The sequence below is a fragment of the Callorhinus ursinus genome, unplaced genomic scaffold (assembly GCF_003265705.2).
Source record: "Callorhinus ursinus isolate GAN/ISIS: 27379988/994484 unplaced genomic scaffold, GSC_fseal_2.0 scaffold82, whole genome shotgun sequence".
Lineage (NCBI taxonomy): Eukaryota > Metazoa > Chordata > Mammalia > Carnivora > Otariidae > Callorhinus > Callorhinus ursinus.
Window position 1 is genome coordinate 1,807,970 of NW_027397144.1, and position 26,292 is coordinate 1,834,261.

At 40.7% G+C, this 26,292-nt stretch overlaps 1 protein-coding gene across 1 annotated transcript; it reads right to left on the reverse strand.

Annotated features, from left to right (window-relative positions):
• Nucleotides 1-1,153: 1,153 nt before the first annotated feature.
• On the reverse strand, nt 1,154-25,670 carry LOC112816614 (uncharacterized). Its single transcript, XM_073887641.1, is given in 4 exon segments — nt 1,154-4,331; nt 5,146-5,206; nt 5,387-5,513; nt 25,349-25,670. Coding segments are annotated over 4 exon segments (1,860 nt in total). The 5' UTR covers nt 25,352-25,670; the 3' UTR covers nt 1,154-2,662.
• Nucleotides 25,671-26,292: the final 622 nt, after the last annotated feature.

A 26,292-nucleotide genomic window follows, 5' to 3' on the forward strand; every position in this document is an offset into this window, starting at 1 on the left:
AAATCTTTAAAAAAAAAAGAGTAGTCTCCGAGTAAGAAAGGCATGATTGGAACAGTAGTCCTGTTCTCCCCGCCCCCCCGCTAGGTTTTGTTCTCTCATAATTTACCTAAACTTACAGGCTTGGTGACATCATAGAGGAGATATTAAACATAGTTTCCTAAGAAGTGAAATTACATATTTTCACTGAGATTCTCGGAGGTAAACAGTGTCCATCAGTTCACTGTAGGAAATATATTGGTGTTTAGATAATGAGTAGGAAGGGCAACAGCTCTTCTAGGGGACTGGCCCTGCCAAATCTTACAGTGCTGAAGAGAAAAATACTGAACACTTCCATCAGACAAAGCAATTTGGTGATCATGATGGATCAAGACAAAAAGAAGGGTATTTTGTAACCATGTCTCTCAAAATGGAGAAGAGACCATTCTAAGTCACAAAAATAACCAAAGTTCTCTTCTTAATATGACTGACTGGAGCTTCTTACAGGCTTAGCCCCACTATACTGGGGAATCAATCATTTTCTAGAAGGTAAAGACAATGGTAGAATTGTCTACCTCCACAAAGCATCCAATACATCCAGAACCTTCTTGCTGTTACTGAATAGTAATGAAATCACCTAGCAAAAACCCAAATCACTTAAGTCCTTGGAAACACTCTTACTAATAAATCCAGTCATTTAGGGTTTGCGGTCCTTTTTTTAAAGTAGGCTCCATGCCCAGCTTGGAGCCCAACATGGGGCTCAAACTCACAACCCTGAGGTCAAGACTTGAGCTGAAACTGAGAGTCGGATGCTCAACCAATTGAGCCACCGAGGCACTCCTGCAGTCATTCTTGTTACTATAGTTCATCACACCCCTGCTGACTGCTGATGTGAACGTAGTGGGTTTGTCTAGCAAGAGGACACTGACCAAATGAGAAGTTTCATGACAAAGAAGACTGTACCTATAAAAGAATGAAAAGCACCTCAGCACGTATACAGCACAAGGTAATACTGGGAAGGTATGTTTAGCTTGACAACATTACAAAGTTGACCTGAAAATTCATAATTACAATGGGATATTTTAATATATGCTCTCAGGAAATGAGAGACTCAATATATGTTAGCATACAAATTAAAACAGTTAATAAAATGTTTTAAGTTTTATTTGAGAGCGAGATCAAGCTCAAGAGCATGAATGGGGGAGTGGGAGGAGAAGCAGCCTCCCCACTGAGCAGGGCGCCTGACGCAGGGCTTGATCCCAGGACCCTGAGATCATGACCTGAGCCAAAGGCAGATGCTTAACGACTGAGCCACCCAGGAGCCCCAGTTAATAAAATGTTTTAAGAAATGACTACAGAATATTTTGTTTGACAAATGCATTGCTTTTAATCACATACAATCAACCACACTTGAAAACATACCGAGGAATTACACACAGCTGAGCAAACCTGCCTGACAGGAGGGAGGGGCCAGCTGTCCTAGAGAAGGACAGGGCCAGAGCAGTAGCTGCAGTGGAGGAACAAAGTCCACGGTGTTCTTCTGGTCACTGTAGCACTCACAGTGGAATCAGGAGTACATGGTCACTAGCAGTATTACCAAAACAAGGTATTGACTACACAAATTAGACCTTAAATGAATGCAATACAGAGGAGAGTCTGGGCAACAGAGAGTACTCCCAACCATGAAAGTTCAGATTAGTTGCCTGGTGGACACATGAGGGCTGGCAGGAAAATCCAAACTGTGATGGATCTTTGATGCCGAACTTGTGGAGGTATATGTGGAAACCTACGCCTCTGAGAAATGAAGTCGAGCAGTTAATTGTGGTTTTGAGGACACTCTTGACTAGCAGGGCAAGAGATCAGGAAAATAGGCTGTAAGCAGGGATCCTCAAAGCTCCTGTACAGCTCTGTCTGGTGGCTCTGAAACCTGATGCCTCCTGTACTCCTGCCTTTCAAATCTTACACAAGTGAGGCTACAGGTATAGAATCATAAAGGAAACAGATTCTAGAAAATGTCACATTATCCAGGTGACAAAACATAATTTAGGAGTGCCATCTCCAATTCTACATTTTATTATCCAGTGACTGGTCTGTCTTAATGCAAAATTGATTATTCAAATCTCAGCCAGAAGGAATGGCAAAGGCCAAAAGATGGAAATAACTGATCAGACGATACTTCATAATAAACTGCATATTTACAAATTTATGCCATCTTTTTATTAGCAAGGAAAATGGAATTAAGGCTCTTCTGGCCAAAAAAGAATTGGTTTTCTCCCAAGAAAGATGGAGTGTATGATGGGTAACGGATATCCAGTAGCTGACACAGGAGGCCAGTAAGAAAATACCAAAACATTTATCGATAATTCAATTAAAACATTATATAAAAATTAAATCTACTTGCACATTTAGAAACCATTCCAATTCACCCATGGATCAAGCAAACTCCAAAATGGAAAGAGAAAAATGTTATCAACTGATTTAAGGAGAAAACAAATATCTATTAATCTTTAAACAACAGTAATAAGAGTACTTACAGAATTATCTCACCTCAGTGTTCATTTTTGAAAGTAGTAAATATCCACAGTCCAGAGATCCACTTTAAGAATGAGGCACTGATAATATATTTATAACTTTTATGATTCTTTCATGTTAGTTTTCTGGAACATTATACATGGATTAATTTGTATCAGGCTTTCTTATATTTGTTGGATTTCTTTCCGGGGGGGGGTTTCACATGTAAGGATGAAGGTCAATTGATGTTTTTCCCACACTGCTTACATTCAAGAGGTTTCTATTCAGTATGAGATCTCTCATGCCTTCGAAATGAATTGGGACGACTAAAGGCTTTTCCACATTCTTTACATTTGTATGGTTTCTCTCCAGTGTGCATTCTCACGTGTCCTCGAAAGGTAGTGCGATAAATAAAGGCTTTTCCACATTCTTTACACTCATAGGGTTTTTCTCCAGTGTGAGTTTTTTCATGTGTTCGAAAGGATGTGTAACAACTAAAGGCTCTACCACATTGTTTACATTCATAGGGCTTCTCTCCCGTGTGAGTTCTTTCATGTATTCGAAATGAACTGGGAAAATTGAAGGCTTTCCCACATTCCTTACATTTATAAGGTCCATCTCCAGTGTGCATTATCATGTGTGTTCGAACACTTGAGGGAGAAATGAAGGCTTTTCCACATTCTTTACATTTATAGGGTTTCTCTCCAGTGTGCTTTCTCATGTGTCCCTGAAAGGTTGTGCGATAAATGAAAGTTTTGCCACATTCCTTACATTCGTAAGGTTTCTCTCCAGTGTGAGTTCTTTCATGTATTCGAAAGGAACTGGGCCAACTGAAGGTTTTACCACACTGTTTACATTCATAGGGCTTCTCTCCAGTGTGAGTCCTTTCATGTGATCGAAAGGAACTGGGACAAATGAAGGCTTTCCCACATTCCTTACATTTATAAGGTCCATCTCCAGTGTGTGTGATCATGTGTGTTCGAATGCTTGACAGAGAAATGAAGGCTTTCCCACATTCCTTACATTCATAAGGTTTCTCTCCTGTGTGAATTCTTTCATGTATTCGCAAACCTAGAGGAGAACTGAAGGTTTTCTCACACTGTTTACATTCATACTGTTTCTCTGCAGTGTGAGTCCTTTCATGTCTTCGAAAGGAACTGGGACAACTGAGGGCTTTACCACACTGCTTACATTCATAGGGTTTCTCTCCAGTGTGATTTCTTTCGTGTATTCGCAAACCCAGAGGCGACCGGAGGGATTTCCCACACTGTTTACACTGATAGGGTTTCTCTCCAGTGTGAGTCCTTTCATGTGTTCGCAACGAAGTAGAACAACTAAAAGCTTTCCCACATTCCTGACATTTGTAAGGTCCATCTCCTGTGTGAGTGATCATGTGTCTTCGGAAAGTTGTGAGCCACGTGAAAGCTTTCCCACACTCCTGACATTCATAGGGTTTTTCTCCAGTGTGAGTCCTTTCATGTCTATGAACAGACTTGCGGTAGCTGAAGGCTTTCCCACATTCTTTACACTTATATGGCTTCTCTTCATATTCGTGATACTCATATGGCTTATGTCCAGTGTGAGATCTGATGTGCCTATTAAGGGATGAATGACGCACAAAGACTTTTCCACACACGCTACATTCACATGGTTTTACTCCAGAAGGCGTCGTCTTGTTCAGGTTAAGATCTGGAGTCTGGGTGATGGTTTCTCCACACTGATGCCTTTCAGGTGGTTTTACTCCAGAAGGCGTTTTCTTGTTCAGATTAAGATCTGGAGTCTGAGTGATGGTTTCTCCACACTGACGACCCTCTTTGCTTTCACGTTTTTCTGCCATATGACTTCTGTTAAAAAATGGGAAGTATTTTATTAATGATTTCTTAGTAATTCATATTAGTAGGGTATCAGAATTACATTTTTATAACTTACAGCAAAATGAAGGTTTCCTATCCTTTCTGAATCGTTTGGAAAGTTAATATACTGAATGCTCCGTAAATAAGGACTTGACCACAGCTATTATGTAAGCAAAGACTATTAACATACAGGGTTTCTTTTTTGTTGTTTTTATCTACCTATCCATCCATCCATCCATCAGAAAGAGAGAGGGAGCACAAGCAGGGGGAGTGGCAGGTAGAAACAGACTCCCCGCTAAGCAAGGAGCCTGATGTGGGGCTGGATCCCAGGACCCTGAGATCATGACCTGAGCCAAAGGCAGACACACAACCAACTGAGCCACCCAGGTGTCTCAACATATGGGGTTTCTTTTTCTTTTTCCATATGGGGTTTCTTTATGCTCTTTCCAAGTGAACAGTTTTGCAAACACTCAACACCTATGTCATACTTAAGTAAATATTTTCAGTGAAAAAAATTTAAGGATAAATTTGAATAACTTGGGTTTTATTTATTTAACAATTTTGTTTATCCACTTGACAGAGAGAGAGAGAGAACAGGCTGGGGGAGGGGCAGGGAGAGGGAGAAGCAGGCTCCCGCTGAGCAAGGAGCCCAATGTGGGACTTGATCCCAGGACCCCGGGATCATGACCTAACCTGAAGGCAGACGTTAACTGACTGAGCCACCCAGCACCCCTGAATAATTTGGTTTTTAAAAATTCATGATATAAGATTCTCATGTGGGACACTGCTACATTGTGTGACTCACCTTAGTCTTCTCCCCTGGGTATTGTACCTATATTCGGTGTCATGATCTTTCCATTTTTTCTCTAAAATGCAGATGGAGAAAATATTCCGTTATTAGAAATTATAGAAAAATTACTAGATTTTAGGTCTATGATGAGCTTAGCTTACTAATGTACTATTTTCCCACGTCAGAACAAGACTGATGGGCAAGAAATACTTGTTCTCTAATTGCCAAAGTTCAGTAAGAATGTCATCATCTTTACCTATTGCGGCCAGGTTTCTGAAGGTTTCCCGCATCACATCTCTGTAAAGTTTCTTCTGCGAAGAATCCAGTAAAGCCCACTCTTCCAAGCTGAAGTTCACAGCCACATCCTCAAAGGTCACTGAGTCCTAAAACATCCCAAATATGTTTACAGTAGCATACATGAGTCTGACAGCACTGGGGATTTATACTCAATTATAGGAAGGTTATGTACGATTCTGTGGTCTCCAAACATTTATGTCTTGGTCATGAGAAACTTACTTTCTGTTCACACTTCCTCATAAATTTAACAGCATCATGAACACATGCAAATTATTTATTCATCTTTACTGTGATCACTTTAAATGTTACTGTTCTCTAATGGCAGGGTCTAGAGCACCTTGGAGAAATGAGAGAAATACTATACAAATGAAACAAGTATTATTTTAAGCACACTAATTCCTTTTGAGAAAAATGCTCTCATCTCCTTCCTTCTTACCTACCATTTAACTCAGCACTCCATGATGTACGGGGTCAAATCTGCATGAGGTTTTAATGAATAAAACACAATGAAGAACTGGAAGCTTTTTCTTCTAGTCCCATCACCAAACATGAGAGTCCAGGAGGCCTGTGGAAATGCAACTTGTAACAAGGATCAGCTTGCCATTATCGGCCTGAAGGCCATTAGAAGTAGCCAGATGTAGCTGGATAAATGAAAATATTCTTGTGAAGTAGTACTTTTCACTTGTGTAGTTCTTACTGCACTCAGTTTTTCCATTCTCTCTCTGTCCCATTTCATGGAGCCAGGAAGTTACTCAGAAGTTAGGGCTCAGAGATCTCCACAAAAACCCTATCCACATGAGCCTCAGGACTGCTGCTCACTTTTTAGGACACATACTGAAATGAAAAGGTGCTAGAGGAACTCTTTTTGGTCCAACTGTAATAGTGCCCTCTGGCCCATGCTAACCCTGACGAACAGGTTAAGAAGTGCAGGTTGCGAGGGAGTTCCCTGACATCCACAGTGGTTTGATGGTGAATCTGTTCATGATTATTAACTACATAAAGGATTCAGCAGTGCTTTCCTCCAAAAGAACATAAAATCGCCATTCTCCAACTTCAGGAGGAAGTTTCCTGACCAGTGCTCTAGAGGGAGCCCTCTCATTTTCTCTCACTTAGGAGCTCTGTGCCGTACAAAAGCATAACAGCCAAACCTGAGTACAGGAGTCCCTTAGTTGAGGACGCCACATGCTACCTGCAGGATATAAGAGACTTTACTCTATAACTGAGGTCTCTGGGGAGGAAGGCAGGCCTCTCAAGCAGGCCTGAAATGGCTTGAAAAAGCAGGGAAAAGCATGCAGACCTTTTTCCCCCGGAGGTTGTGAGTGGACTAAAGGTTCACACACAAGGGCAGGCGCTTGTATGAACTGATCCTCTTGCCACTACCAAAGCAGGAAGCACTAGGCTTTCTTACTGCCTTGGACAGAACTGGATCAAGGAGGAAAAAGGAGGGCTGAGCTTCAAAGCTGTGAGCAGTCAAACATGAAACATCGGAAGTCAAGAGACTTGGGGTTTTTTTTGTGGGGGGGGTCATATAATGAACTTAGAAGCAGTCTCTCCCTCACAAGGAAAAAGCAAAAAAGCTTAAACAACTCTTCTTTGACCCATCAGAGACTTGAGGACACAGGGCAAACCATTGTCTTCAAAACTGGAGACAGAAAAGAAGCTATTTTGAAATATGCCCAGAATATTCTATTCTTAACAAGGCCTGTCCTCAGAAGAGTGTTTCGCTGGGGCCTAAGCAAACAAAAATAGAACACAATATCCAAGAACTCTGGTATAATGACAAGGGTAAAATACAATGGGAATAACTGATGGAAAATAAAGACAGAAAAAGTAAGTGAAGCAATAATCACTGCATCTTCCTACCATTCGAGATCGCAAACTGCAGATCTGGGTAGCTAAGAGAGCACAAAATACGAAGGGGAAAAAACCCCAAACAACCAAAAATGCAAATTCAAGCACATCCTATTCAAACTGGAGAAAAATCGAAAACAAAGAGATTATAGTGAAAGAAGCCAGAGCGGGGGAAAAACAAACCTCAGTTACACTGAAACAGAGGTAAGAATTAAATTGGACTTCTTTCTGAAACCATTTCAGCAAGAGACTGGAGCAAAACACTTAAAGTGCTGAAAGGAAAAAAGCACCATCCTACAATTCTGTGTTAAAATTATTTTTCAAAAATGAGGAAGAAATAAAGACTTTCTGAAGCAAACATTGAGGAATTTGACATGAGTACACCTGTTTTTCAAGAAACACAAAAAGAAATTCATCGGGAGGTGAGTAAGAAAGAGCATTAGGAAAGAAATTAATGAAGGTAAAACAACTTTTCTTTTACTAACAAATCTGACATATCACTTTTGTATTCAGTAATAGCTTTTGGATAAGTGAAATGAATGACAATGTTACAAGGGACAGGGAGAAATTAGGAATATGCTGACATAAGGTAAACTCAGCAAAACAAAGTCAAAAAACTATAATTGATATGCTGAGAAGAGATAAAATGCTCAATTAAAGCTAAAGCCGGCAGAAAAATGGCAGAAGACAAACAAGGACAACAAAAAAAGAGTAAAAAGTACGGTAGATATTAATCAAGATTATCAATAACCACTTTAAACATCAATGGCCTAAACCCTACAACTGAAAGACACACTATAACAGCACATTAAAAAGAACTAAATATAGACACAAATAAACTTAAAAGGATGGAGAAAGATATACCATGCCAACAGTAATCAAAAGAAAGCTGGCAGAGTATATTAATTTCAGACAAAGCCTACTTCAAAGCAAGGAAATATCAGATAAAGAGGGAATCATGTAATAGTAAAGGGATCAAATCTCCAAGAAAATAAAACAATCCCTTCTGTGTATGTGCATTAATAACAGAGTAGCAAAATATGTTAGGCAAAAACTCATAAAGTTGGACCCATCAACACCCCCATATCAGTAACATAAGAGTTTCAGCAGGAAGAAAATCAGGAAATCCATGGAATATGTCATCAACAGCAAATACACATTCTTCTCAAGTTCACATGCAACATTCACCAAGACAAACCGCCTTCTGGGATATAAAACACCTTAAATTTGAAAGAACAGAAAATGTACAAAACATGTTCTCAGGAAACAGCAGCATTAATCTAGAAATCAATAACAGGAAAGCAGTTGGAAAACCCCAAAGACATGGAGATAAAAAAAACTTCTAAATATTGGGATCAAAAAAGTCTAAAGATATTATTTTGAACGATATAAAAATAGAATTTATCAAAAGTTTTCTGGTGGAGCAACTGTAGGAACCTAGAAGGAAATTTGTACCATTGAACAAATAAATCAAAGGAAAAAAAAAAGATCGACAATAACATAAGCAACTACTTGAGGAAACAATAAAGAACAACAAATTAAACCTTCAGCAGAATAAAACAGTCCAGGTCATGGTGGTGACATAGAACGATCCTGGACTTACTTTCTCCCACAGACACACTGCATCTAAATCTACATATGGAATAATTTCCTTGGAAAAACCCAAACCCCAAAAACTAGCTAAGCGGCTCCTACACACTGGATGAATGAGCAAACCAACCACATAAAAGCTGGTAGGAGATGCTGAGACACAATCTTGCCATAAACCCCACCACTGGTGCAGCAACCCACAGTTAGGAGGGAACACAAAATCCCAAGCTTCTCCCTGAGGAGTGAAGGTTCTGAACCCCACTTCTAGTACCCCTACCCTTAAGACCTGAACTTGAAGATGAGCCCCCAAACATCTACCTCTGAAAGACAACAGAGCCTGCATCCATGGGACCAAGAGGGCTACACCAACTGAAACAGTTATTAAAGGGCTCACATGTGCAGACTCACCCAGCCCAGGACCCAGCATAGAGGCAGCTGACTGAAAAGCAGCCAGGCTTTCTGTGGAAGTGGCTTGCTTGAGGAGTGCCAGGGGGGCTCATTCGGTTAAGCGTCTGACTCTTGATTTCAGCTCAAGTCATGAGATGGACATGGAACCTGCTTATGATTCTCTTTCTCCCTTTCCTTCTGCCCCGCCTTGCTCTATTTAAAAAACAACAACAAAAACGAGGCTTGCTTGCTAATCTTAAAGTGTCAGCTTGAAAGGCAGGCATCTAATTAAACATACATCTAAGGGCTCACTGAAATGTTCTTCAAAAACAGACAATGTGTGTGCTCCCCCTCTGCCTCACTCCAGCTCTCCAGGATCTCCCAGGAGCACGTGCCCTTGCCTGACACTCCTGATTTTTGCAGAAAATTTTTGCTGCCCAGGAAACACCTCTAGATTGCTTGGCTCTGGTGGTCAGTGGAGCTCACACCTGTGGGTCCCACAAGACTGTAACAAATGGAGAAAGAGTTCTTAACCGGCCACCACCATTCCCAGGGCACAACAAAGAGGCAACAGACCGAGGCACCCAGTCTCTGTCGAGGACCTATTAGTTTATCTTCACAGCTGTCCTCTGAGGGGTGAGCTGCTAATTAAACACGCACGGAGGACCCAGCCTATATCCTCTCCGGAGACCCGGGGTGGGGGTGGGGGGGACAGCGGTGCCTGAGTGCTGACAATACTGGCCTCCGACCCTGTCCAGGTTCGCTCAGTGACTTCGCCTGGGGCTTCCTGTTCCTGGCCCCTCGGAGGTCAATACACATACGTCAGGAATGCCCACCACGGCTGGAATGAGGGGAGGCTTGTTTGGCCTTCCATCAATCACAGGTGGTGCCACAAGATCCGATGAAAGGCCAGCTGTCCATTAGGTGCGTGCACGCTCTCTGACCTCACTGCAGTGTCCTCCTGTGTGTCCCCTTCCTCTAGAAAATCTGTGGACTGGGGCCTGGACTTGTGGAGAATAACTATGTGGCTGCCGTGGACCATCCTCTGCCCAACTCTCCTACCAATAAGTTAGCCTGAATAGAACTGTAAACTGTATGAAGTGGCCTGTTTTGTTTTTGGTCTCAAAGTGCCTTCTCAGTTTGAGGGATACTTCACTGTCTCTCCTCCATCTTCTAACAAGTGGGCACCATCTTCACATGCTTCCTCTGCCCTGCCTCAGGCCCCCCATGCCATACAAATCTCTAACATAAGAGCTCGTACACATGCCCTGGAGTCCCTTAATATCCTGCCTTTTGTGGCCAGCAGGGCTTGTACTCAATGGGATGGTACCAAGGAAGAAACCATTCCTAACTGGTTATTACCCAGGGCTCAGAGCAGAGGAAGCTGGCAGAAATGTCCACCTCCCAGTCTTCACCTGAAAGAGTTTATGTTGAAAATTTTAAAAGCTGCTGCCTGAGGGTCTGCCTTCTAATCAGCCTGAATCTAGGTGCTGCCTGAGATCCTCCTCTTGGGGGCACTGCCTCAATTACTGGGATCAACTGAAAAGAGCCTTCTTGGACAATCACAAAGGTTTGAGAGACAATAAAGGGCTCTCTTCCATGAGATCATTCCTTCAGAACTGGGAGAGGTGGCTGTTTTATCTAACACATAAAACCCAAGAGTGTCAAGGAAACCAAAGAAACAATATATTCCCAAAAAAGCAAAATATAAAACCTTAGAAAAAGACCTTAATGAAAAGGAGACAGGTGATTTATCTGATAAAGGGTTCAAAATAACAGTGATAAAAATGCTCACCTCTCTCAGGAGAAGAATGGATGAAAAAAGTGAGAATTTCAACAAACAGAAAACAAAGTACCAAATAGAAATCATAGAACTGAAGAATAACTGAATTGAAAAATGAAGACAGGGCAGAACTTACCCAATCAGAACAGCAAAAAGAAAAAAGAATGAAAAAGAGTGAAGACAGCTTAAGGGAGTTATGTGACTACATCAAGCTGACCAACATCTGCATTACTGAACTCCCAAAGAGGAGAGAAAGGAGCAGAAAACTTAACTTTAATAATGGCCGGAAACGTCCCGAACCTGGAGAAGAAAACATACATCAAGATCCAGGAATCCCAGAACCCAATGAGACTCACACCAAGAAGCATTATAATGTCAAAGCTAAAGACAAGGAGAGGCTCCTAAACCAGCAAGAGAAAACAAAAAAAACTTATGTACAAGACAACTCCCATAAGATCATCAGATTTTTCAGCAAAAACTTTTCAGGCTAGAAAGGAGTGGTGTGATATATCCCAAGTGCTGGGGGGAAAAAAACCTGCTAGGGCCATCAAAAAACACGAAATCTTGCCATTTGCAACCACGTGGATGGAACTAGAGGGTATTATGCTAAGCGAAATAAGTCAATCAGAGAAAGACATGTATCATATGATCTCACTGATATGAGGAATTCTTAATCTCGGGAAAAACTGAGGGTTGCTGGCGTGGTGGGGGGTGGGAGGGATGGGGTGGCTGGGTGATGGACATTGGGGAGGGTATGTGCTATGGTGAGTGCTGTGAATTGTGTAAGACTGATGAATCACAGACCTTTACCTCTGAAACAAATAATACGTTGTATGTTAAAAAAAAAAAAAGGAGAGTAGGAGGGGAAAAATGAAGGGGGGTGGAATCAGAGGGGGAGATGAACCACAAGAGACTATGGACTCTGAGAAACAAACTGATGGTTTTAGAAGGGAGGTGGGTGGGGGGAAGGGTTAGCCTGGTGATGGGTATTAAAGAGGGCACATACTGAATGGAGCACTGGGTGTTATATGCGAACAACGAATCATGGAACACTACATCAAAAACTAATGATGTAATGAATGGTGACTAACATAACATAATAAAAAAAAACTGCTAGGGACATCTGGGTGGCTCAGTTGGTTAAGCAATCGCCTTCGGCTCAAGTCATGATCCCAAGGTTCTGGGATCCAGCCTCATATCGGTCTCCTTGCTCAGTGGGGAGCCTGCTTCTCCCTCTGCCTGCCACTCCTGCTTGTGCTCGCTCGTTCTCTCCCTCTGACAAATAAATAAATAAAATCTTTAAAAAAAAAAAAGAAAAAAAATGCTAACCAAGAAAACTCAACTCGTAAAGCTGTCTTTCAGAATTGAAGAAAAGTTTCCCAACGACGCAAAAGCTAAAGGAGTTCATCACCAGTAGACTAGCCTTGCAAGCCATGTAAAGGGACTTCTTTAAGTTGAAATGAAAGGATGCTAATTAGTAACAGGAAAATATGAAAGTACAAATTTTGCTGTTAAAGACAAATATATAGTAAAATTCAGACTAATGTAAAGGTGGTGAGTTTTTTTTTGGTTTGTTTTTAATTTTACTTTATTATGTTATGTTAGTCACCATACAATACATCATTAGTTTTGTTTCTTTTTTTAAAGATTTTATTTATTTGACAAAGAGAGACACAGAGAGAGGGGGAACACAAGCAGGAGGAGTGGGAGAGGGAGAAGCAGGCTTCCCGCGGAGCAGGGAACCCGTACATCATTAGTTTTTGATGAAGTGATCCATGATTCATTGTTTTCGTGTAACACCCAGTGCTCCATGCAGTACGTGCCCTTAATACCCATCCCCAGGAAGGTGGTGAGTTAATCATATGAAAGTTGAGGTTAAAAGACAAAAGTATGAAAATAACTCAACTTGTTAACTGAGACATAAAGATGTAAATTGTGATATCAAAAACATAAAATGGGGTGGGGGGGATAAAAATGTAGCTTTTAGAATGCACTCATATTGTTATCAACTTAAAGTATATTGTTATAAATATAAGCTATTCTAGTAGTAACCTACAGAAAATTATCAATCACAAAAGAAGGCAAATTACAAAACAGCCAGAAAACAGTGAACAAAATGGCAATTAGTACATACCTACCACTACTTTAAAATGTTAATGAACTAAATTCTCCAATCAAAAGACACAGAGTGGCTGAATAGACTTTTAAAAATCTATACTGCTGGGGCAACTAGGTGGCTCAGTCGGTTGAACGGCTGCCTTTGGCTCAGGTCATGATCCCAGAGTCCTGGAATCGAGCCCCACGTGGGGCTCCCTACTTGGCAGGGAGCATGCTTCTCCCTCTCCCCTGCTTATGTCTGCACGTGCTCTCTCTCTTAAATAAATAAAATCTTTAAAAAAATAATAAAAATCTATACTGCTTACAAAAGACCTGAGGTGTAAAGACATACAGATTGAAAGTGACATACAGATTCAAAGTGACAGGATGGAAAAACATATTCCATGCAAATGAAAACCAAAATAGGGTGCCTGGGTGGCTCAGTTGTTAAGCGTCTGTCTGCCTTTGGCTCAGGTCATGATCCCAGAGTCCTGGGATCGAGCCCCACATCGGGCTCCCTGCTCAGTGGGGAGCCTGCTTCTCCCTCTCCCACTCCCCCTACTTGTGTTCCTGCTCTCGCTATCTCTCTGTCAAATAAACAAATAAAATCTTAAAAAAAAAGAAAAAAGAAAACCAAAATAAAACTAGCTATTTTGTATGACACAAAATAGGCTTTAAGACAAAGACTGTAATAAGAGACAAAGGAGGTCATTATATAATGATAAATGGGTGAATCCCATTAAGAGGGTATAATATTTGTGAATGTTTATATACTCAAAATAGGAGCACCTAAATATATAAAGCAAATATGAACAGACCTAAAGGGAGAAACAGCAATACAATAATAGTGGGGGACTTTAAAATCCTATTTTCATCAATGGATATATCATCCAGACAAAAAAATGAATAAGGAAACACTGAATTTAAATGACACATTAAACCAGATAGACTTAACAGACATTCCATCTAAAAGCAAGAGAATACACAAAATACACATTCTTAAGTACACACAGAACATTCTCCACAACAGATCATATATTAGGCCACAAAACAAGTCCTAATAAACTTAAGATTAAAGTCGTATCAAGCATCTTTTCCAACCATAATGGTAGGCCTAGAAATCAACTGCAAGGAGAAAACTGGACCATTCACAAATATGTGTGGATGAAATAACACGCTACTAAACAACCAATGTGAAAAAAATCAACTGAGAAGTAAAAAAATACCTTGAGACAAATGAAAATGGTAATACTATATACCAAAACTTATGAGATGCAGCAAAAGCAGTTCAAAGAAGGAAGTTCATAGCAATAAATGCTTACATCAAGAAAGATCTCAAATAAACCCAACTTTAAACCTCAAGGGACTAGAGAAGAAAAAAGGAAGTCCAAAGTTAGAAGGAAAGAAATAACAAAGATCAAAGAGGAAATAAACAAAATATAAACTAAAGACAATAGAAAAAAAATCAGTGAAACTAAGAATTAGTTTTTTGATAAGATAAATAAAATGGGTAAACCTTTAGAGTTACCAAGAAAAAAAGAGAGGACTCATAAAATCAGAAATGAAGGAGACATTACAACTGGTACAAGAGAAATACAAAGGGTCATAAGAGACTACTATGAACAATTATACACCAAAAAACTGGACAACCTAGAAGACAGGGATAAACTCTTAGAAACAAAATACATATCAAAACTGAGTTATGAAGAAGCTGAAAATCTGAACAGACTGATTACTAGTAAAAAGAATCAACCAGTAATCAAAAACATCCCAACAAACAAAAGTCCAGGACCAGATGGCTTCACTGGTAAATTCCACCAAATAGTCAGAGAAAAAGTAATACCAAATCCTTCTCAAACTCTTACTAAAAAACAGGAGGGAACACTTCTAAACTAATTTTATGAGGCCAGTGTTACCCTGATACTGAAACCAGACAAAGTTGCCATAAGAACATTACAGTCCAATATCCCTGATGAACATAAGCTAGAAAAGTCCTCAATAAAATACTAGCAAAGTGAGTCCAACAACACACTAAAAAGATCATATACCATGATCAAGTGGGATTTATTCCATGATGCAAGTATGGTTCAGTATCTACAAATCAATGTGATAAACCATATTAACAAAATGAAGATTAAAAATCAGGATTATCTCAAAAGATGCAGAGAAGACATATGGCAAAGTTCAACATCCATTTATGATAAAAACTCTCAACAAAGTGAGTATACATTAAAAGTACCTTAACATAATAAAGGCCATATAAGACAAGCCCACAGATAACCTCATACTCAATGCTGAAAAGGTGAAAATTTCTCCGCTAAGATCAGGAACAAGAGAAGGATGTCCACTACATAAAACTGGAAGTTCTAGCCAGGGCAATTAGGCAAGAAAAAGAAAAATGGCACCCAGATTAGAAAAAAAATGAGGTAAAATGGTCTATTTGTAGACGACATGATATTCTACAGATCTTCCTCAACTTATGATTGTGTTATGTACCGATACATCATAAACTGGAAATATCTCTAAATTGAAACCGTAGGGGGACCTGGGTGGCTCAGATAGTTAAGCATCTGCCTTCAGCTCAGGTCATGATCTCAGGGTTCTGGGATCAAGCCCTGCGTTGAGCTCCTGGCTCAGTGGGGAGTGTGCTCCCTCTGCCTCCCGCCCACTACCGCCTCCCGCCCCTGCTCATGCTCTCTCAAATGAATAAAACTTTTTTAAAAACTGAAAATGTACTTAATATACCTAACTTACTGAAAATCCAAGTTTAGCCTAACCTACCTTAATTGTACTCAGAACACTTATGTTAGCCTACGGTTGGGTATAATCATCTAACACAAAGTTTTTAAAAAGTCTTTTAAAGGGGGGGGGGGGTGGCAAGAGAATCTCCAGCAGACTCCCTGCTGAGCGAGGAGCCCTACACAGGGCTCAATCCCATGACCCTGAGATCATGACGTGAGCCAAAATAAACTGACTGAGCCACCCAGGCGCCCCACGAGGCCTATTTTTAACAAAGTGTTGAATATCTCATGTAGTTTATTAAATACTATACTGAAAGTAAAAAAACAGAACGGTTGTATAGGGACAGAAGGGTTTTAAAACTGTAACAGTCATTTACCCTCATGACTGTGTAGCTGACTGCCACCTAGCATCACAAGAGAATCTTGTACTGCATATTGAGAATGGAAAAATAAAAATTCAGAGTATGCTTTCTACTGAATGTATATTGCTTTTGTACCATCAAAAAGTCAAAAAATCTCGAGTTGAACCATCATTAAGTTGGGAACTGTCTGTATATAGAAAACTCTGAAGACTCCACCAAAAAACTGTTTGGTTACATTTCTTTGCACTAATAAGGAACTGTCAGAAAGAGAAATTAAGAAAACAGTCCACCTTAATAAAAAATTTTTAAAGGTATGTTAACTATACTGTAATTTAAAAACTTAATAAAATTTAAAAAATAGTCCAGGGGACACCTGGGTGGCTCAGTCAGTTAAGCATCTGCCTTCAGCTCAGGTCATTGATCCCAGGGTCCTGGGATCGAGTCCCGCATTAGGCTCCTTGCTCAGTAGGGAGCCTCCTTCTCCCTCTGCCTGCTGCTCCCCCCACCCCTACTTGTGCTCACGTGCTCTCTCTGACAGATAGACAGATAAAAATAGTCCACTTAAAACTGATCAAAAACAAAATAGGAATAAAATTATCAAAAAGGTGAAAGGCCTATATACTGAAAACTGTAAGACACTGATTAAAGAAATTGAAGATGACACAAAATAAATGCAAATATATTCTATGCTCAATGGATTGAAAGAATTACTACTGTTAAAATATCATACTATCTAAAGCAATTTACAGATTCAATGGAATCTCTATCAAAATTTCAATGGCATTTCCACAGAAACAGAACAATCCTATAATTTGCATGGAACCACAAAGACTGAGTAGTCAAGCAATCTTTTTATTTTTTTAAGATTTTTATTTATTTGACACAGAAAGAGAGAGAGAGAGAGAGCTAGAGACAAGTGGGGGAAATAGCAGAAGGACAGGGAGAAGCAGACTACCCGCCGAACAAGGAGCCCAACGCGGGGCTCAATCCCAGGACCCCGAGATCATGACCTGAGCCAAAGGCAGCCGCTCAACTAACTGAGCCACCCAGGCACCCCTGAATAGTCAAGCAATCTTAAGAACAAATCTGGAGGGGGGCGCCTGGGTGGCTCAGTCATTAAGCGTCTACCTTCAGCTCAGGTCATGATCCCAGGGTCCTGGGATTGAGCCCCACATCGGGCTCCCTGCTGGGTGGGAAGCCTGCTTCTCCCTCTCCCACTTCCCCTGCTTGTGTTCCCTCTCTCGCTGCCTCTCTCTCTGTCAAATAAATAAATAAAATCTTAAAAAAAAAATCTGGAAGCATAACACTCTTATTCAAAATATGTTACAAAGCCATAGTAATCAAAACAGTAAGGCACTGGCATAAAAACAGCTATATAGATCAGTGGAATAGAACAGAGAATACAGAAATAAACCCACACTCCACGGTCAATTAATTTACAACAAAGGAAACATATACAATGGGAGGAAGGACAGTCTCTTCAATAAATGGTGCTGGGAAAACTGGACCACTTTCTTACACCATATACAATTCAAAATGGATTAAAGACTTGAGTGTAAGACATGACTCCATAAAATGCCTAGAAGAAAACAGGTGGTAAGCCCCTTGACATCAATCTTAAAGGTGACTTTTTAGATCTGGCAACAAGAGCAAAAATCAACAAGTGGGTCTGTATCAAACTAAAAAGCTTCTGCATTGCAAAAGAAATCATCAATATAATAAAAAGGCAACCTATTCAATGGGAGAAAATATTTACAAATCGTATCTCTGGTTATATCCAAAGGGTTAAATCCAAAACACATAAAGAACTCATAAAACTCAACACCAAAAAAGAATCCAATTAAAAAATAAAATGGGCAGAGGATCTAAATAGACATCCACAGAACACATACAGATGGACAATAGGTGTACGAAAAGGTGCTCAACATCGGTAATCATCAGGGTAATGCAAATCAAAACCACAGTGAGATATCACCTCACACTTGACAGAATGGCCAGTCTCAAAAAGACAACAAGTGTTGGCAAGGATGTAGGGAACCTCTGTGCACCATAATTGGGAATGCAAATTGGTGCAGCCACTATGCACACAGTATGGAGAGTCCTTAAAAAATCAAAAATACAATGACCATGTGATCCAACAATACCACTTCTGGGTATTTATCGGAAAAAAACTAACTCGAAAAAATACACGCAGCCTATACTCACTGATTATTTACAATAGCCAAGATGCGGGAACAAGTGTTCACCAATGGACAAACTGATAAATATTAATAGAATATTATTCAGCCATAAAAAAGAATAAAATATTGCCCTTTTTTTTTTGAGAGAGAGAAAGAGAGCAGGGAGGGGCAGAGGGAGACAGAGAATCTTAAGTAGGCTCCACAGTACTCAATCTCACGACCTGAGCCAACATTGAGAGTTGGGGGCTCACCTGACTGAGCCACCCAGGCATCCCAAAATCTTACCATTAACACCTAGACAGACTTTGAGAACATTATGCTAAGTAGAATAAGTCAGAGAGAACAACAAATACTGTATGATCTCACTTATATGTGGAATCTAAAAACAAAAACACAGGGGTGCCCAGTGGCACAGTCAGTTAAGCATCCCACTCTTGATTTCAGCTCCGGTCATGATCTCAGGGTCGTGAGATCAAGACCCACATCAGGCTCCCCACTTAGGCAGAGTCTGCTTGAGACTCTCTCTCCCTCTGCCCCTCCCCATTGTGCACACACACATTCTCTCTAAATAAATCCTTAAAAAAATAAATAAAAATAAAACAAAAACACAAACTCATACAGAAAATAAATTGGGGGTTGCCAGAGGTGAAGGGTGGGGAAAATGGATGAAGGGAGGTCAAAAGGTACAAACTTTCAGCTATAAAATAAGTAGTCAAAGCAATCTTAACAAATTTGGAGGCATAACACTCTCTTATTCAAAATATGTTACTTCTTCAAAATAAGTAAGTCATGGGATACAGCAATCAAACAGTATTATGAGCTGTGACTACAGCTCATAATACTGTAATACTGAGAATTTGAAAGTTGCTAAGTAGATCTTAAATATCTATGATAAGTAAAGGACCTGTAACTATGTACAATGAAGGATGTTAACTAGACTTACTGTGGAAATATTTCACAATATATACAAATACCAAGCCATTATGTTGTACACCTGAAACTAATGTTACATGTCAATTATATCTCAATAAAAATAAGGAAAATAAAATGGTAAGACTTACAAAAGACATTAAAAATTACAGGAAATTAAGAGACAATATAAAGAAAACCAAAAGGGAGTTCTTTGAAATGATTAATGGAATTGGTAAATGACTAGTCAATCTAAGTGAGAAAAGACAGAGATTACTAATATCAGGAATAAAAGGAGGTGAAAATGAAAACAACATTTGATAAAACCCAACACACACTTATGATAACACACTAGGAATAGAGAGTTGTTGTTCCTATTTCTGAAAAAGAACATCTATGTGAAAATTGTAGTTAACATATTAATGGTGAGAGACAGTTGCTGTTCTGGTAAGATAAAGAACAAGGTAAGAAGTCTCCTCTCATGATGGACTCTGAAAAACAAACTGAGGGTTCTAGAGGGGAGGAGGGTGGGGGGATGGGTTAGCCTGGTGATGGGTATTAAAGAGGGCACATTCTGCGTGGAGCACTGGGTGTTATGCACAAACAATGAATCATGGAACCCTACATCAAAAACTAATGATGCAATGTATGGTGATTAACATAACAATAAAAAATTTTTAAAAAAAGAAGTCTCCTCTCGTCACTCCTATTCTTCATTGTCCTGGAAGACCTAGCTAATGCAGTAGATAACAAAAGGAAATAAAAGTTATATAGATTGGGAAGCAAAAAATAAACCTGTGAGTTACAAACACATGGTTTTCTATATAGAATATCTGCTGGATTCCCCAACAATTTCAGAGAGCACTCTGAAAATTAATAACAAGAGCACAGCAAGGTTGAAGGATGCAGAAGTCAACTGCTTTCCAATAGACCCACACAATGTAGTCAACTGATCTTTGACAAAGGACAAAAAGGCAATTCATAGAGAAAAAGTCTTTTTTAAAAAAAGATTTTATTTGAGAGAAGAGCGCATGCATGAGCGGGGGTGTGGGGGCATAGAGAGAGGGAGAAAGATAATCTGAAGCAGGCTCTGTGCTGAGTGTGGAGCCCGATGTGGGGATCAATTCCATGACCCTGAGACCATGACCTGAGCCAAAATTAAGAGTTGAACACTTAACTGACTGAGCCACCTAGGCACCCTGAGAAAAAGTCTTTTCTAGAAAGAGTGGATATCCACAAGCAAAAGATAAACCAAAAAATCAAGAAATGAATTTAGACACTGACCTTAACACCTCTCCCAAAACTTAACCAAAAATATATAGTAAATCTAAAATTAAAAACTCCTAAAATATAACATAGGACATGATCCTGGGTTAACTGATGAATTTTAAGATACAACACCAAAAGCAAGATCCATGAAAGAAAAAAAAAATGGGAAGCTTCATTTCATTAAAATAAAAACCCTGTTCTACAAAAGAGAGTGGTAAGAAAATGAACAGTCACCGGGCACCTGGGTGGCTTAGTCAGTTAAGCATCTGCCTTCAGCTCAGGTCATGATCCAGGGTCCTGGGATCGAGCCCCGCATTGGGCTCCCTGCTCAGTGGAGAGCCTGCTTCTCCCTCTTCCTCTAATGCTCCCCCTGCTTGTGCTCTCTCTCTCACAGTCTAACTCAAATAAATAAATAAAATCTTTGCAGAACAGTTATCTGATAAAGGACACCCAAAATGTCCAAAGAATTCTTAAAACTAAAACAATCCAATTAAAAATGGGCAAAGGATCTGAACATGTATCACGAAAGATAATACAGATTGCAAATAAGCATATGAAAAGTTTAACTTCAAATGTCATTAGGGAATTATAAATAGAACATAAATGGATATCACTAGACACTTATTACAATGGATACAATTCAAAACATTCAGAACACCAAATACTAGTGAAGATGTAAACCTACAGGAATCCTCATTCATTGTTGGTAGGAATGGAAAAAGGTATGCCTACTTTGGAAGACAGTTTCTTATAAAACTAAACATACTCTTACCAGAGGATCTAGTGATCATACTTGGTATTTACCCAAATAAACCGAAACTTTGTACTCACACAGAAACATGCAAATGAATGTTTATGGATGTTTTATTCGTAACTGCCAAGAGTTTAGCAAAATATCCTTCCACAGTAGAATGAATAAACAACCTGTGGTATATGTATCTGATAAACATTGTTTAGTGATAAAAAGAAAAGGATAAAGCCAACAAAAGACAAGGAGGAAACTTTGAAGTATATTAAGGAAAAGAAGACACTCTGACAAGGCTAAATACATTGTTTTCAAGTATATGACATTCTGGAAGAGACAAAACTATTAGCCAGTAAGAAGATCTTTTGGTGAAAGACAGGAGTGTTGGAGGGAAGGTTGATTATTAAACAGGTGGAGCACAAGATATTTTTAGGAAAAGGAGAGACTATTCTATATGATGTCAAAATGATGAACACAGGGGTGCCTGGGCGGAACAGTTGGTAAAGCATCCAACTCTTAGTTTCGGCTCAGGTCGTGATCTCAGGGTCCCGGGAGGGAGCCCAGCATTGTGTTCCATGCTCAGCACGGAGTCTGCTGAAGATTCTCTCTCTCCCTCCCCTTCACCCCACCTCCCCCCGCACACGCACGCACTCTCTCTCCAAAATAAATCAATCTTAAAAAAAGGAAATGATGGACACATGTCATTATACCTTTGCCAAAACCCACTGATTGTATATAACACTAAATGTCTATGTCCATATAAACAGTAGACTTCGGTGCATGACTATTGGTCCATCAATTGTAACAAACACACCACAGTAATAGGAGATGTAAAAAATATTGCAAACTGTGGATGCAAAGGGGTCAGGTGGGAACTCTGTACTTTGTGATCAGTTTTTCTGTAAACAAAATGCTCTAAAACAAAAACCTGAACTCTCGTCATTTCATATCTTAAAATTTTTTCTGAAGTCTACTAGTTTCTTATGAATTGTAATCCTTAGCATGCAATTAATATAAAAGAAACAAACTTAACATACACTATATTTTACTGCTTAATAGTATTTTCAACTTTTGCTACTTTAAATTTAATTTTAAATTAATTTAAACTTTTCTACATAGGAAATCATTCTAAGATTTAATTCCTTAAGCACTAATGGGTATAAAACTGCAACCCATAAAAAATGAAAAATTTCAACTAACTAAAAGGACAAGGGACATCATAGTTTGTCCCTCCACTATATTTCACACTAAGAATATTGTCAGGAATGAAGAGCATGTTGCACTGCATTAGGGGGCTGCATTTATTTATTTTTAAATATTTTATTTATTTGACAGCGAGACAGACAGCAAGAGAGGGAACACAAGCAGGGGGAGTGGGAGAGAGAGAAGCAGGCTTCCCTACGGAGCAGGGAGCCCGATGCGGGACTCGATCCCAGGATCTTGGGATCATGACCTGAGCCGAAGGCAGACGCTTAATGACTGAGCCACCCAGGCGCCCCAGGGGGCTGCATTTAAACCCTGAAACCTACTAGGACTTTTAAAGATTTACATAAGCTTGGGTAGTTTTTCTGACATCAATTAAAACAGAAATTCATTTGCCTTAAAAAATAGTATAGTCTTTAAAATGTCAAAAGTTCCCTGGAGACATGCACATACAAAAACTGCTCTATATATGAAAAATGAGGGGCGCCCAGCAGGCTCAGTCAGTAGAGCATGCGCCTCTTGATCTCGGGGTTGTAAGTTCAAGTCCCACATTGGGTGTAGAAATTTCCTAAAAATAAAATCTTTAGGGGCGCCTGGGTGGCTCAGTTGGTTAAGCGACTGCCTTGGGCTCAGGTCATGATCCTGGAGTCCCGGGATCGAGTCCCGCATCAGGCTCCCTGCTCAGCGAGGAGCCTGTTTCTCCCCCTAACCCTCCCCCCTCTCACGTACTCTCTCTCTCTCTCATTCTCACTCTCTCAAATAAATAAATCTTTAAAAAAAAAAGAGAGAGAAAAATAAAATCTTTATATTAAAAAGATAATAATAAAAATGAAAAATGTGCCTGAGAACTTCAATATGCCCATCTCACAGCTTGTGATTGTTGCCTAAAAGGAATAAAAATTCCATTTGGTTTCAAGATTTTCTTGCCTCACACATTCTTCTCAACTTACATCTTCAAAGCCCAAGAAATAAAAAATCTTACCCAGACAGCAAATAAAACTGCAAACTACTAAGGGAAACTAGACTGAAAGGACTGGAATATTCAATAGATAAAAAAGAATGCCAAGGAAAGAAATGCAAACATTCAAATCAGCTCAGCTAAGCAGCCTGCTTACCCAGAGTTAAGAAGGAAAACCCATATTCAGAAAGTACACACACTCCCAAGCCGGGCTCCAGACGTTCCCAGTTGAGATAGCACCTCCACAGTGGGTCAGCCCCTGGTGAACCAGGGCGGGCACGGACACTTGAGCACCTGCAGGAATGAACTCTGCGAGCCCCGCACACCCTCTCTCCTGGCAGCTTACAGGAACTCCCTTCCCCAAGGTTTCCAATATTACGTGTGAGGAAACTCTCAGGCAGATTCAGTTTAAGGTTGTGACCCAAAATGAACTCCCAAATTCATAAACATTTTGTCCAGGAGACAGAACTCTGGACTTTCACAGAGCTTCTCAATACCCAAATTATACTCTGAGTGCACCTATATCATGGATGCAAAACCCAAACATGTAAAAACATCTAGGCCTAAGAAAACTCCCTTTGCCTTTGCCAGGTCAAAACTGGCCTTAGCTTGGGAGTCAATGGCCTCAGGCCTCTGCTCCCCAGTCACAATGCTTTGGACCACCACTGATTAATTTAAATGACAAACCCAGTGGTTCAAGAATCCCGCAAAATCTCACACACCCAGTGTTTATGTGTAAAGGAGGAAAGAAAATTTTAAGGAATTTTACTAGTTCAACAAGAAAACCAACCTTTTACTATCAGAAAATGAAGATGTCAATTATCTCCAAGAAAAGAAATTGATTTGTAAACAACTGTATTGTAATACTTAATGTTACAGGTCTAGGCCCTGATATGCCATTTAAAATCACCTGAAAGAACATACCTCAGAATATCAGTATACCCACTTGGAAGAAAAAAGGGAACAAATTTTAACAAATAGAAAGTAACAATTTTTTTTTCTGAAATTCACCTTTTTGGAAATACTTAATACTATCTCCCAAGCTAAGTCTCAAGTGAAATCTTTTCAGAGTGACAAATGCAAGGAGGGGCAATGCTGACAGGTCAGATCACCCAGGAAAGTTTTAAAGAAGAACCTCCACTCAAAGGACTTCCGATAGGACATCAGTGTCCAGGAAAGATCCTGGGGGGAGAGGCACAAGGATTTCATAAAACAGTTCCAGGTGATTATTCTCTGCTTTCTTCTCATGTAAAATATCCACAAAAATAAATCTTTAAAAAGAGCCATTCATGGCTCTGTGGATAAATGATAAAACACTGCGTAATTTGAAAAGCATCATGGAGAACAAACAGTTAATAATGATGTTATGAACTGGAGAGGAAAGATGGCGTTTCAGAATGCAGGGAAAGATCTGGAAATTGAGGCATTTATTGCCAGTCCTATGAAGAGCTAGGCAGGGGGCACAGGGTCGCGGCTTTGAGACCCTACTCCCCAAACGTTTGGAAAAGTGAGGGGAAAGCGGGTGGGTACCCCAGGGAGAGAGGGATGGGGACCCCACAGACCACAGCACCTCCCGCGCACGAACCCGGGAGACCGAGGCATGACCGTCCCCTGATGACCCTCCCCGTGGTCGTCGCCCAATCTAAGGGAGACGCGGCCGCGCAGGGACGGGACAGGACGCCGGCGGTCCCGGCAGCCGGCCCGGCCCCGCGCTGCGTGCCGCGCCACCGGCGGCCTCGGGTCCGCAGACCCCAGAGTTCACGGCGGGGAGGCCAGGTCCCGCCACGGCCGGTTCCAGCCGGTCCCACCGCCCCCCTTTCCCGACTCCCGGGCCCCCCACACTCACCATTGCTCGCTTTCTGGGGTAGCCGGTCGAACCACCATACGACTGCCGCGGCCGGCGGACGTCACGGCCACAGAGGATGTGGCGGAAGCTCCCGAAGGCTCTCAGGACAGCGAGAGGGGACGCGAGCTTCGGCCGGACAGCAGCGACGGCACACAGTCCCCGCCGTCCACAGCGCGTCGCCCGCACGCACGGTTCCGGCGACTCCCCTGATTGGACAGTTCGCACGGCCCCGCCCCCGCCCGCCTGAGTGACAGCAGGCCGGAGGTCACGTCTTTGAGCCGACCTTGCTTGGGCAGTGGGCTGCGACCTGTTCTCTCCGAGGTCCGTGACCCTTCTTCACAAACACGGACAAAAGTGACCTCACCGAGGGTAATGATGAGTCTGGGTCCATTTTGATCTTTGACCATCTTCCAGCAGGGAGTCGTCTGCCCACCACGCCCCCCCCAACCCCACTCATTGGTATCTAAAGAATCTCGAAGCCTCGGGCCACTCAGCTTGGTGGGAGGTTTGAAGCCCGCGGTCCTAGACCAGGCCAGAAGCCTCAGGTGCTCGCATGTGAGAAACATACGGAGGCAAAAATCACTGGAAAACCTTACAGTGTAATTCCATTGATACTTATCTGTTCAAAAGCGGAAGGAAGAAAGCTGAAAGAACTCTGCTTAATGAAAAATAATAGATGGTAAAGGTATCGAGGATAAACAAAGCATCAGGACAGTGGTCATCTATGGGGCAGGACAAAAGTGAGCCAGGGAGGAGAACATGAGACTCTCCCTACTGCCCACAGTTAGGAATCTTGATGATGACTTCAAGGACGTTTATATTATTAGCAGATCCCACTGCAAAACATTTTGTACATTCTTTCCTCAATATATTTGATGATAAAAATCTTAAATTCTGTTTGAAAAGAACATAATTTGTATGTTTGTTCTGTAATTTGGCAATCT